Source organism: Electrophorus electricus, chromosome 4, assembly GCF_013358815.1.
Source record: "Electrophorus electricus isolate fEleEle1 chromosome 4, fEleEle1.pri, whole genome shotgun sequence".
Taxonomy (NCBI): Eukaryota; Metazoa; Chordata; class Actinopteri; order Gymnotiformes; family Gymnotidae; genus Electrophorus; species Electrophorus electricus.
The window spans coordinates 13,229,236-13,241,916 of record NC_049538.1 but is presented as its reverse complement, the minus strand read 5'-3'; the positions used below and the strand labels follow the sequence as shown (position 1 = coordinate 13,241,916).

The 12,681-nt window shown below is 40.2% G+C and overlaps 3 protein-coding genes across 8 annotated transcripts in view; 1 reads left to right on the top strand and 2 right to left on the bottom strand.

Moving 5' to 3' along the window:
* Window positions 1–413: 413 nt before the first annotated feature.
* Window positions 414–7,521, bottom strand: LOC113577438 (ATP-sensitive inward rectifier potassium channel 1-like). 2 transcript variants are annotated; one of them, XM_027010079.2, is made up of 2 exons: window positions 7,331–7,521; window positions 414–1,735 (listed from the first exon to the last, which is right to left on the bottom strand). In XM_027010079.2, exons 1-2 carry the CDS (start codon window positions 7,380–7,382, stop codon window positions 663–665), a joined length of 1,125 nt encoding a protein of 374 aa, XP_026865880.1. In that variant the 5' UTR covers window positions 7,383–7,521; the 3' UTR covers window positions 414–662. The 2 variants fall into 2 exon arrangements, with proteins under 2 accessions (XP_026865880.1, XP_026865881.1); XM_027010080.2 differs by lacking the exon at window positions 7,331–7,521 and adding an exon at window positions 2,069–2,170 and having other exon boundaries at window positions 414–1,783.
* On the top strand, window positions 4,293–5,446 carry LOC113577439 (ATP-sensitive inward rectifier potassium channel 1-like). The gene has a single exon (XM_027010081.2). The coding sequence runs from the start codon at window positions 4,293–4,295 to the stop codon at window positions 5,400–5,402; it is 1,110 nt and encodes a 369-aa protein (XP_026865882.2). The 3' UTR covers window positions 5,403–5,446.
* Window positions 7,522–7,945: 424 nt separating the features above from the next.
* Window positions 7,946–12,681, bottom strand: part of fli1 (Fli-1 proto-oncogene, ETS transcription factor) — a 34,379-nt gene continuing 29,643 nt past the window's right edge. For all 5 annotated transcript variants that reach the window (XM_035525249.1, XM_027010076.2, XM_035525250.1 and 2 more), the window contains 4 exons: window positions 11,597–11,656; window positions 11,007–11,069; window positions 10,718–10,765; window positions 7,946–10,578 (listed from right to left, as the gene is read on the bottom strand). In XM_035525249.1, the coding sequence (XP_035381142.1) occupies window positions 10,049–10,578; window positions 10,718–10,765; window positions 11,007–11,069; window positions 11,597–11,656 (701 nt within the window). In that variant the 3' untranslated portion in view covers window positions 7,946–10,048. The remainder of the gene's footprint in view (window positions 10,579–10,717; window positions 10,766–11,006; window positions 11,070–11,596; window positions 11,657–12,681) is intronic.

Here is a 12,681-nt window from a genome sequence, read left to right as displayed (position 1 = left end):
CTGTTTTAAAGCCCTGTGTTTCCTTAGCAGAAATTTTCAGTAACAGTTAAAAGTTAGTTTACCTTTCCATTGGGGCTGTTTTACTCTCTATATTCCCCCAAAAAACTATAGTAAAGTGCCAGTATAGGTGTATGACTCCCTTATGGGACAAAAACATTTTACTGTTTTATTGTGAATAATATATTATTCATTTATAATACATGCTAATATATGAATCTTCAAATACAGCCTACATCATAAATGATAGTTATTTGTTACAGCAATCAATTCTTGTTTTATATAGACTAACACTGGAAAATACAGCAGACATATCCAAGGCCCAACCCCTAAAATGTCAGTTGAACAGTCCCCTGTGATTGTAATACAGATGAAGTCCATGCAACACAGAGAAAATCACAAGAATATTACTGCTAAAAAGGGTGTGACTGTAGATTTCCAAACAATATTAGATCAAGCCTAATGATGATGTAGGATAATACATTAAATTATTCTGATTCTTTACAGCAAGCATATATCTGTAGGAGTTAATTAATTACATTTAATTTTCACTTTTAAACCTTCATATACTTTTTCAGCAAAGGCAGAGATGAAGTTACACTGACAAAAAATTAAACAAGGTATCAGTACATATTCAAGCTACTACTAGAAAACATTTTCCATCCCTATAGATCACTGATTTCTGCCATCTCAAAACCCTCATTGACAGTGCCACCTCTAGAGTTTTTACGGTGGGCTTTGTTGTCATGGAAGCAGGAGGCACAGTGTGGGGTAACTGTGGGCACTACCCTGGAAAAATTAGAGAAGTCCACACGATATTTGCCCTGTTTGCTCTGGGAGATGATGGGGAGGAACTGGTAGCCCCACATGATCTCCTTAGGGACGTAGGACGTCCTGACCTGGCAGGAGAAGCTGGTTGCCTCAGCAACAGTGTTCAGAAACACTACCAGCTCAAAATCCTGCTGGGGCAGGGTGTCCACTGCCATGTGGAACAATGGACTTGTCTTGTCAATCACATGGTACAAGGTCAATGGACAGATGAAGAATGGATTGTCTTTTCCAGTTTCCACACTGAAGTCAATGTTAACTTGGTCCATGATGATCGTTTCCCCTTCTGGTGTGATTGTTGTCTTGATCATCTTACCATAGATCTGGGTTCCAATCATCACTGACTTGCGAAGGTTGGCCACGCGTATCTTCAGACAGAGAGCTTCCTGTCTACTGCAGATAACAGCCATCTCACTAAACATGATGGCTTTGGCTCTTCTCTTGGGCAGAGCGATTTTAGCTGTCACCACTCCACCCCAAAAGGAGGTAATGACTGCACCAAGGACAACCTGGAAAACATAGATTGTAACACCACTATTGCAGTACGTGGTGACAACTCTCCAACCATACGCAATGAATGTCTGTGTCTCCAAGGAAAAGAGAAAGGCAGAGGTGAGGCCATAGACATTAATTACACAGTAACTGTGGTTAACTGATGGGTTTTGCCACGTCAGGTCACCATTTGCATAGGCTGCCCAGTACCAGATAAGTCCAATTATAAACCAGCTGAGAAGGAAAGAGGCTATGAAATAGAAGATGAGAAAAGTCCAGCGGATCTCTACTAAGGTGGTCCAGAGGTCCAGCATGTAGGACAGCCAGCTACTGTATCTCACATTGGCATATCCAATGTTACAGTGGCCGTCTTTGGTTACCAGTCGGTTTCGCTGGATCCGCCACTCATTCTGGTAGTCTCTCAGCAGCTGGGGCAGACTGCGTGTCATGATCAGGGCAACTCAGTCTAAGAAGAATAGAGGCATTTTGAGTTGGGGTACCGAGTCAGAATTTGTCATTTTAGATTATGTAATTTTTTTCTTATTTCAGCAGTACATTAACTCTCAGAAACTTCATTAACACAAACAATTATACAAAGACAACAGGAACCAAAATGTATTAAATTAGGGAATTTTCTTCTATAAGGAACAGGACTTTGAATCCTTTTTTAGGTTAAGTTGCTGAACTTGTGCTATTGACCTTAATTGCTTTTAATACTATAACACAATTTGTGTGTTCAGGTGGAACTTACCTGTAGTTTACGTTTCTCTGTGGAAAAGCAGGGATGTGTATTGCAGATCAAAACTGCAGGTGACAGTCTTTCATTCTCAGTCCTTCTGCATTACGCTCAAGTCCTCGCTCTCTCTCTGAAGTCTCTAACAGCTTGTTCTTCAACTTTGGGCTTTTGTATGGTGCCCTCAGGCTGGGCTTGTTATGTTTACCTGTACATAAATTCAGTTGTTGTTTTTTTTGCCACAAGAATGGGGCATGGATTAACAATACAAAATTATGATTGGCTAAGGTGTCTGCTCATGTTTTGTCAAGTAATGGTTTTGACCTTTGGGGGTTTGAGTTTGTTCCTGTTTTGTCAAATTTCAGTTCACCATTAATATAATTTAGAAGCTACTCATATATTTAAACAGCTATACTAACACACAGAAAGCCCCAAGTGGCTAGGTTTGTAGGGTCAAATCATACCGTTACAGTCCACAAATAATATCATACCATTGAGAGCACTCTGATACAGCTTATGACTTGTTTTGTGAATCTAGTATTCAAGGAAAATATCTCATCACCCACTACCCACATTGTTTACCTCTGGGTAAGAAGTGCTTTTTTCATCAGTTACCTCTGCTTAAACAGCACTTGCTATGAACCATTGCAAGAGAAGAGGGCAACCTGCTGTAACCTTTTACTTTTTTATAGTACAGTCCAAACAGTGCGCAAAAGTTATTGGATACGCTGTGTATTATTGAGAGAATATAATTGCAGGGCGGACAATAGATCACAAAGTATTAGTTTACCGTTTTTGTTGTGTTCGTTGTGTTTTTTCCCACAGCACAGGATTTTATCCTCTTTTTACAAGTTATGCTTTAAGCTATACTCCACCTAGTTACTGGGATGTACTGTATAATATACACATGCTAAAAAAGCAAAAAAAACATTAGAAATGCTTTTCATTTTAAGACTAAAATGAATGCATAGCTCAGGTCAAGGCTCAGAATCATTTGATATATGATGCTGAAAAGTCACTTTTTTTATTAACTGAGACTCAGACTGAGAAGTTGATCACCACCCAGTATTCTCAGAAATTCCTACTTTATTGTTGTATGCTGTCCACATTTCCAAGTGACAATAAACACCGCATTACATATATATAAACATGAACACAAAAAACACAATAAAGAGGGACTGGCCGGAACGTCCATGAGCCTTGGTTTAAATGGAAAACATTTGCACTGAGTCATGCTTCCACAGAACATACTGTACTAAAAAAAACTAACTAAAAAAAAAAAGAATGAATATAAACTCCATTATAAACACATATGCACACTTTCTCTGTCTCTCTTTCTCTCTCTCTCGCTCTCTCTCTCTCTCTCTCTCTCTCACACACACACCCCCCCACACACACATTGAAATGAAATAAAATTAACTATTAACTAAACCTAAATAAATTTACATATGAGCACCAAATGCTTCTTGACTTCAGATGAAGATTTCAACATATTTCTTGAAAGTGAACTGACTTACAACATTGTTTTAGAGTAGACCAGAACTGTGCAAGAGAGCCAAAGCTGTACTTCTAAACCAATTCTACCCCACTAAACTCTTTCCTAACAGTGTTGGTTAGGAAAACATAGTGAAAACATGTGACGTTTGTGTACAGGTAAACATTACAAGCCACATACAGGCTCAGCAGTAGACAGCAGTCAGACAAAAGCCCAGTTTTTCTGAAAGAGGAGCAGAGAAAAAGAAGGATGGTGTGAGAGTGAGACAGTAATGAGTAGCGTAGGTTACTTTAGAGATTTACAGGTTGCACACAAATTTAAATGAAAAAACTGTAATCTGGTTGGTGACCTGCAACACCGTCTGAACATATCTGTGAGGTAAGCTTCACGATGACACATTCAACACTGAGCACTTAGTCTTAAGGCATCAGAAGTCTTTGATTTGGTTAATGGGCATTTAAATGATAGCTTAATATTTAGCATTTTATTATTGCTAAAATTTGCTGACTGTTCTTGTTCTATTGGAAAACATCTCTGAAATACTGGAATGAATTTCATTGTACGGACTATATAATAATAGACTACATAACATAATAAAAGTCTATATAACAATCATTTTACCTTAAAAATCCAGTTTTCATACAATTCAGTTCATAGAGCCAAAAACATTTGTGTGACTATACTATCCTCAGTGTCCTTGATGCTTTGTCCCCCAGGCTAATCTTATTCTCCACTGGAAAAGATAGCATGATTAAGTTCATCAGCAACTACCTGGCCGAGCGCCGGGCTCGCAGAAACCGTCTGGTGACCAAAGATGGCCACTGTCACATTGCCTTTGGCAGTGTCAGGTACAGCCGCCTCTTCATCCTCGTTCTGGATTTCTGGACCAGCTTAATGGAGATGCACTGGCCCTATGTTATCCTTCACTTCATAGCCTCCTTCATCTTCTCCTGGTTTATGTTTGGGCTTTTGTGGTATTGGGCTGGTTATGCTAATGGTGACCTGACATGGCAAAACCCATCTTCTGACCATGTTCCTTGCGTAATTAATCTCGTTGACATGGTCAGTGCCTTCCTTACGTCTATAGAGGCTGAAATGTCCATTGGTTATGGGTATCGCCTCATCACTCCCTATTGCCCTAGTGCCATAACTATCCTCACAGCTGAGGCTGTGTTTGGTACGGTGATCATCTGCTTCTGGTGTGGGGTGATAATGGCCAAAGCAGCCAGACCTAGGAAGAGGATCAAGACCATCACCTTTAGCAAGATAGCTGTTATCTGCACCAGACAAGACAGGCTTTGCCTGCAGTTACGAGTGGCCAACCTGCGCAAGACCCTCATGATCAAAAGCCAGTTCTACGGCAAGCTGCTTAGGACCACAGTCACACCTGAAGGCGAGATCATCATCATGGACCAGATCAGTGTTGACTTCTTGGTGGACGCTGGGAAGGACAACCTGTTCTTTGTCTGCCCTTTGACCTTGTATCATGTTATTGACAAATCAAGTCCATTCTTCCACATGACAGCAGACACTCTGCACCAACAGCAGTTTGAGCTGGTGGTATTCCTGGATGGCACAGCCGAATCCACAAGCTCTTCCTTCCAAGTTAGGACTTCATACTTGCCTAAGGAGATCATGTGGGGCTACCAGTTCCTCCCCATCATCTCCCGAAGCAAAGAAGGCAAATTTCGTGTGGACTTCTCCAACTTATCCAGGGTAATGCCCTCATTCACCCCACACTGTGCCTCCGGCTCCCACAATGCACAAGGTCACTGTGACCATTGCACTTCTGCTTCTGACAATGAGGGGTTTCAACAGAATGAATTTATAGACAACTCCAGTGCTACACATATGTGATGCACATTTGTGGGTTTGTCTTTGGACTTGTTGTGAGAGCTTTTGGCTCGATTTTGTGGACATATGAGATGTGCACCTTTATTCATTTTAAAGAGTGCCATGTAACCGGGGAGTCATTTTGACTAATATGAACAAAGTTTCACTAACAAGGACTAATATGTCTGCCATGTTTTTTTGTCTCATTAGCAAAGCTGGCTACCTCTCACAAAGGGATTTGGTAAAAGTTGTATAACTTCATTATAAAGTTAATAAATAACCAAATAACAGTCTTTCCATCTAAATTCCCTGCTCTGCATGCAAGCTTGAGGGAAAAACAGCATGTGTTGTTTCAAATGATTCAATAACATGTAAATGACCTCTGAGAACATTCTAAATGGTTGATGTTCTCGTGGTGAGGTGTGATTATTTTCTCTAAATATGGTAATATAACATAGCAGGATTAACAATGCTTAACTAAAGTTGAACTATTAAAAATAAATTAAATGGATTAAAGGAACTGTTAAAGTACAGTAAAATATAAATGACTTGTCATTAATTTGCCACGACCTTGCAAATAATGCCTAATTCCTACATATATTTAAGCACTGCTATATCCTCACACATATTAGTCAACTTATTTTATATTACTGCTAATTTGAAAGGGTACTAAAGAGTTCGAATTTCAGAGTGTTGAAATTTACCACAAGGGGGCAGACAATGCAAAGCTATGGATGTCTATGTGAGCTTGCCTCCACATTGCATCAACACTCTACAGCTTGGTAGCCTATTTTAATAAGTCATTTGCTAAGCTGCTTATTAAGTGATGAAACCAATGTTTTTGATTCTGTTAGTGCTGTTGCATAATTTGGTCATCTTTGTCAATGTTATATTAGTATTTGTATTTATTTGTTTCATTATTGCAATATAACTATAGCTCTATCTTAGATTTGATAGTTTAGTAGCCAGTGCCAGTGAAATCAAACAAGTAGAGAGATAAGAATCTCTTATTCTTTTTGAGGCCTGGGTACAAAGACATGGAACGTGCTAAAGATAGAGGTGTTTTGTGCCAGGTGCCAGCAGAGGGGAAGATGGGGTAACTACGTGTGTAAGACAGGGTGGTGCGCCATGGGAATGCTTTCCTCTGACTCACATGTGAGACAAAGGCATTTCCAGTAAATGAGAAAATTTGTTCGTGTTTGTTACACACATAAATTTCTTATACACACACTTAAATTCACCCACCCATTCAGACACACACACACACACACACACACACACACACACACACACACACACACACACACACACACACAGAAATCTCTTTACTGAGGAAATATTTGCAATTTGTAAGACACATGCCTACACATAAAAGCCATATTTTTGAAAAGCTTGGGAAAATTATCCAATGACAATGAATATGTGGCATAAATTATTCATGAAAAGGACTGTGAAGTGGAAAATGAGCAACTCACATAAGGGAAATGGTTTTATTCTTTATGTCACACTTCTGTTACATTCATTTTAGGAATTTGTTTAAAGAATTATGTCCACTACAGCATGAGTGAATTCTGTTTAGGACAGTATCCGATGTTCAGCCTGCTGTGGTGGAAACGTCCATGTCTGCTTTTTTCTGGATCCTTTTTGAGCATCACTTGTTGCTCCTCATTATTTGCTGTAAAATCTAGTACACATGAAAATTCTGATTTGTACCAAATGTGAATTAAGTAGACATGCTATACATATCTGATTCTGCAGGGTTTTTTTCCCTCACAATTTGTCATTTTATCTATATGATGAACCTGATTAAATTTGTTTGTAAAGAAAAAGACTTGTGTTTACATTCATTGTTGCTATATTTAACGTTTTATCAAATTTTAGCAAACTTTTAGAGCTTTATCTTTATTAAGTCAGTTGAGACATAAGAGACGAAGAGAATTCTTCAATGCTGCCATATAGCTGCTTTTGAATGAAATCCAGCAACATAATTTTGTTTGATGTCATTTATGAATATGAATTACAATATGAATTAAAAATTGACAGGAAGCACACTTTAAAACAAGGAATTTTTTTCAGCCGCGTTCAGTAGTTTGTAATGTAAAAACATTTATTTTTATCACATTTTATCTACACAGCCCTTTTATAAAAGGTAATAATACATTGCAAGAACAATAGTAACAAAATGATTAATTGCAAAATTATATATATATATATATATATATATATATATATATATATATATATATATATATATATATATATATATATATACTATATTCATATATTTAATATCCAAAATACATTGCATATATGAACTAGCACGTTTCGTTTATTAGATAGTGATACTTTGAAGAGATGATAGGGAGGGTGCTTTACTTTTAGGATTTTTATTGCTTATTTTTACATTGTGTTTTGCTTTGATGATATATTAAAGAAAATTCTGTGAAGGGGATAGTACATGCGTTTCATTTATAACTCTCCAGTCAACTGTGAGGCACATTGGAACTGAGATTTCACCTTTGGATCCCTTGTAGGAATGATGATTTTATTTTGGCACTTGAGAATGTGTTGTGATTGTGGTCTATAAAGACAACAATTGTCTGTAAGGCATTTGTGGTATCATCAAAGGAAAAAAAAACAACATACAGATCAATTATTTTTTACCTCGCAGTGGCAAGGCACAGAGCACATCAAAAACAAAAACATTCATAAACTTATTGTCCAAATGTACAGACACAAAAACATTAAGACTGTACATACTACCTTCAGAAACGGCTTAAAAAAGTTTGCATTTTGACCGAGGTCAACTCGTATTAATTATCTTGATCTTTTAATACTGTCACATATGAAAATAACTCTGCATAATTTATACAGTAAGATGCTTTTTAATGCCTAGTTGACCATCGATTAAAAAATAATAGCAAATAGGTCTGACAAACGCACAGCGTTTGCGAATCTGAGGATCTCTATGGTGTCAACCTTTTGTATTGTTTAAACGGCTAACTTGTTTAATTAAAGTTTTCTTTAAGAGGTACTTTGCATAATGTCCACATTCAACTGTTCAGTGAGCTAAGTAGCTTCAGGTAAGGACTGGCAAAGGTTATGAGTTAAGGAACTTTTTTTAAGTGAAATTACTGTTGGTTTAAATATAGTGAATTTTCACTGGAAAATTAAGTTACAAACACAGTATAGCTCAGTGGTGAAACACAAACCACTTAAAATTGCTTTAAAATTAACACCAAGTGAGATGAAGTTTATCATCTGCCTCATGGACATTTTTTCACACCAGACCTAGCCTTGTAGTTTGGCTTTAAACACTTTTATCGTTTTACAGTGTTTGATTTTCACTTGACCAACCACATTTAGCATCTAGACACCTTTCAGTGATAATTGAGGAATTACTATACTATGTATCCCTATCAGTAACTGACTGATATCAGTTACCTTACCAGTTACCAGTTATTGGAATATTACTACTGGGGTTGTGATGACTGACCCATTGGCTGGAAATGTTTTGAAACACTGGGAAATACTAGGAACTTGCAAGTACAGCATTAAAAAAAAAGAAATCAGGGAATTGTGGTGACTGAGAAGGTCAGTGGGCACTAATACTGACTCTGCCATCAAGATGGAGAGGAACTAGATGTGCAATAATATGTTTAGCGCAAGCTAGCCTGGCGCACACTTTGGGACAAACCTCACGGGCAAAGCTACAGCGTTTCCCTCACGCGCTGCCAGGGCTCCAGCATTCCAGTTAGGACGGCAGGAGAGAAGTGAACGGCAACACGTTCCAGTTGCCAGATAATCTAGAATGAATCCCTCCTTTTAGAGGAGAGGGGACAGGTGGGCAAACAGGTTGAAATCACATGGCCAGGCCCGAGTTATTTGAAAGCACTGGAATGTTACGCTCATCATAAGCATACGAGAGAGCAATTGCAGCCTCTGCCATTTTGGGATGATCTTTGTGCTACGATGCTGCTCCACAGCCTGGCACAGGTCCAGACATGGCCACGTCATGGCCTGAGGAGAGTTCACATTTGCAGAACGTGGCGATTTACAGCGGTGGATTTTCAGTGACTATATCAGTCAATTATCAGTCATTTCAAGGTAAAATTAAGCGTCTATGTTTGATGTGTGTGTGTGTGTGTGTGTGTGTGTGTGTGTGTGTGTGTGTGTGTGTGTGTGTATATGTGTGTGTGTGTGGAAGAGATGCTTTGGCCCATACTGCTTTGGCCCATACTGCTTTGGCCCATACTGTCAGCGATAGAAAGGCACGAAAACAAGTGGAGATGCAGGCACTCCAGACAAACAGTCCACAAAAACAAACTCCACAAAACCAGTCACTTGTCCTGTGAATAAGTAGTACTCCATTTCGAAGTGGATCAAAACATGACGTCCAGTTGTGGGTTTTTTTTTTTTTTTTGGTTTAATCCCTCCCCCACAAATTTCTCTTTCCTTCCAATTTCTTCAAACAGTTTTTCATTTTGCAAATTCAGCCAGAGTTCTGCTCAAAAAGAGAAGCGTAACCATTTTCTCTTTTCCCAGCATCCTTTACTTTCTTCCTTTTTAACTTTTGTTTGTTTGTTTGTGTTTTTTTTGTTTGTTTGTTTGTTTGTTTTTTGTATCCGAGTGCAGCCAGGAGAGTTGCCATGACGGCCAGGGGAGGGGCTTTAGTAGTAACTGCCAAGATGGGAGGGAACGTGGGAGTTGGGGTGCCGAGGAACGCTGGCACCTGGGTAGATTCCTGCCGTTGGGGAGCTCCAGTAAGGGTTGGTGGGGCCAAAAAAGTTGGAGGAGGTGACGGGCATGGAGGGGGCATGCGGCGAGACGAAGTTGACCTTCTGCTGGTGCGCGTGGTATGGAGGCACGTAGGCCAGGTCGGACGGGTACTTGTAGACGGAGGAGTCAGCAGGGTGGGGCTGCAGAGCCTGGGCGATGCCGTGGAAGTCAAACTTGTAGGCGTAGCGCTTGCCGTGCACCTTGGTCATGATGTTCTTGTCGTAGTAGTAGCGGAGGGCGCGGCTCAGCTTGTCGTAGTTCATGTTGGGTTTGCTCTTGCGCTCGCCCCAGCGCCGCGCCACCTCGTCCGGGTCTGTCATCTTGAACTCACCGTTGGTTCCCTCCCACGTGATGCAGCCAGCATTGGCGCTGTCCGACAGCAGCTCCAGCAGGAACTGCCACAGCTGGATCTGACCTGACCCTGGAAAGACACACATAAAACGAGCACGTCAGAAGCAGAAGCACATCATCCTCTCCTGCTTTACTAGAACATTCTAGTGTTCTGGATATAGTAACCAGTCATGGTCTTGAAAATTTCGCCTGGATCAACTTCTTCTTACCTGGGTTGGCAAGTCGACTGCTTGTTGGTCCAAGGATCTGATAGGGATCTGAGGGAGAAAACCGAATGAGTGTATTGTAGGACTGTAGAACTGCAGAAAAGTTGATGAGCTTGCATCCTTTATTAGGAGGTGTTGTGGGAATGTAGATTTAATAATGACGATACAGAGGAGGTTACTTTATGTTTGCTTTTGTTGTTTTGTGTGCTTTTTATTTACTGTATTTAAGAAGAGACTAAAGAAAACTTTCTAGCTTTGGTTGGGCAATAAAGCCAAATTCTGTTTGTGGTACCTGGCTGAGACCGAGGCTGATCAGAACTCTTGGCCACGTTCTGAGAGACCACAGTCGGGGAGCCTGAGAGAGAGAGAGAGTGAGAGAGAGAGAGAGAGAGAGAGAGAGAGAGAGAGAGAGAGAGAGAGAGAGAGAGAGAGAGAGAGAGTCCAGTGAGCACACACATCAGCGTGATGTCCATCCACACAGCAGTTTCTGTCCAAAGCAAACAGCGCCATCAGCTAGTTGCACCACTAAGTGTTTAATGGAGCACTAAAGCTCCCAGTGGCACTGAAGAGAAGACTGAACCCCTAACTTCTGTGGCTTAAAGCTTTATTATAGATTTACATCTCTTTCTTTTATATATAAAGCTTTAATGCTTTCTTTTATACCCGAGGAGACTGTAACAGTGGTGTATGTTGTGCGGACTCCTGAGAAACACTGCAGTGGAAGCCGTGTAAGACGCTCAGCATGTGAGCATTTTTCAGGAAGGAGGAGTAATGAGAGGCTGGAGACCATTTTCTTTAGCACACCACAGAATGACACAAATAAACCCGCTGTGTCATGAATTAAGTGTCAGTTAGCAGTAGAAGGAGCCTTGGCTTGCTCACCCTTGCCACTGTGCATATTGCTCGACCAGCCAGTTCGTCGCACAGCATCATAAGAGACATCTGAGGAGAGAGGAAATGTTTCCCTTAATTTCAGTTATTTGATTTTATTGCTATCTTATAAACCACTCACCATATGGGTTTACATCATTCCTGGCAGTGAAATGTTGTGAAATATTGAATTTCCTAGAGTATGTAGGACTAGACTTGTTTATATTTTCGTTTCCTTGCTGGCAAACTAGAAGTGTAGTTTGCATTTATTTTTTGACTTGTAGAAATATGAGCACGTATTGGAAAAAAGAGAAGTCAAAAGAACCCCCCTGGTGAGCTGTATGTGTGTATCTATTTGTGAATGGAGAGAGAGAGAGAGAGAGAGAGAGAGAGAGAGAGAGAGAGAGAGAGAGAGAGAGAGAGAGAGAGAGAGAGAGAGAGAGAGAGAGATTCTGGAGAGGATATCTGGTCAGAGTTTTGTGGTTTTATTTGGCATTCAGTATTGTCCCAAAGCATGACTAAGGAACACCAAACACCATGGATGCCATAAATTACAGCTAAGGAGGCTGTAACAGACTGACCAGTTTTGGAACACACACAAACATGCAGACACACACAGAAAAAACATTAAAAACAAAACAAAACCCCACAATGAAACCTTTCCACTTGGGTCCTGTCTGCTCTAAATCATTTCACAATCTGTCTGCCAGAAACTGAAAATTTCCTTTTCAATACTGGAGGCACATATTTAGTAATCATGGCTATAAACTTATTTCCTGTTGTCTGTGAGTTTTAACGTAGACATACGCGTTCTCAAAGGGAAAAAAGAGAATAGGCTTGCACCAGGTCATCAGATTGCAGGAAACCTAGGAGACGTGTGTATGTTTCCCATTGCATCCTCATATGAAGCTCAGAGACGGTCAATGTGTGCCTCGTGGCACCATGCTTATCCCACACGGAAATTAGCCACGTCTGGCCTCGGCGCTGAAGCTTTCGGCATCGACCCACTCCGAGATAGAGGAACAATACAAACTGATGGGGAAAATTTGAAAGTCCTAATGTGGCGTGCTACCCTCTCGGCATCCGCAAGCAACGGA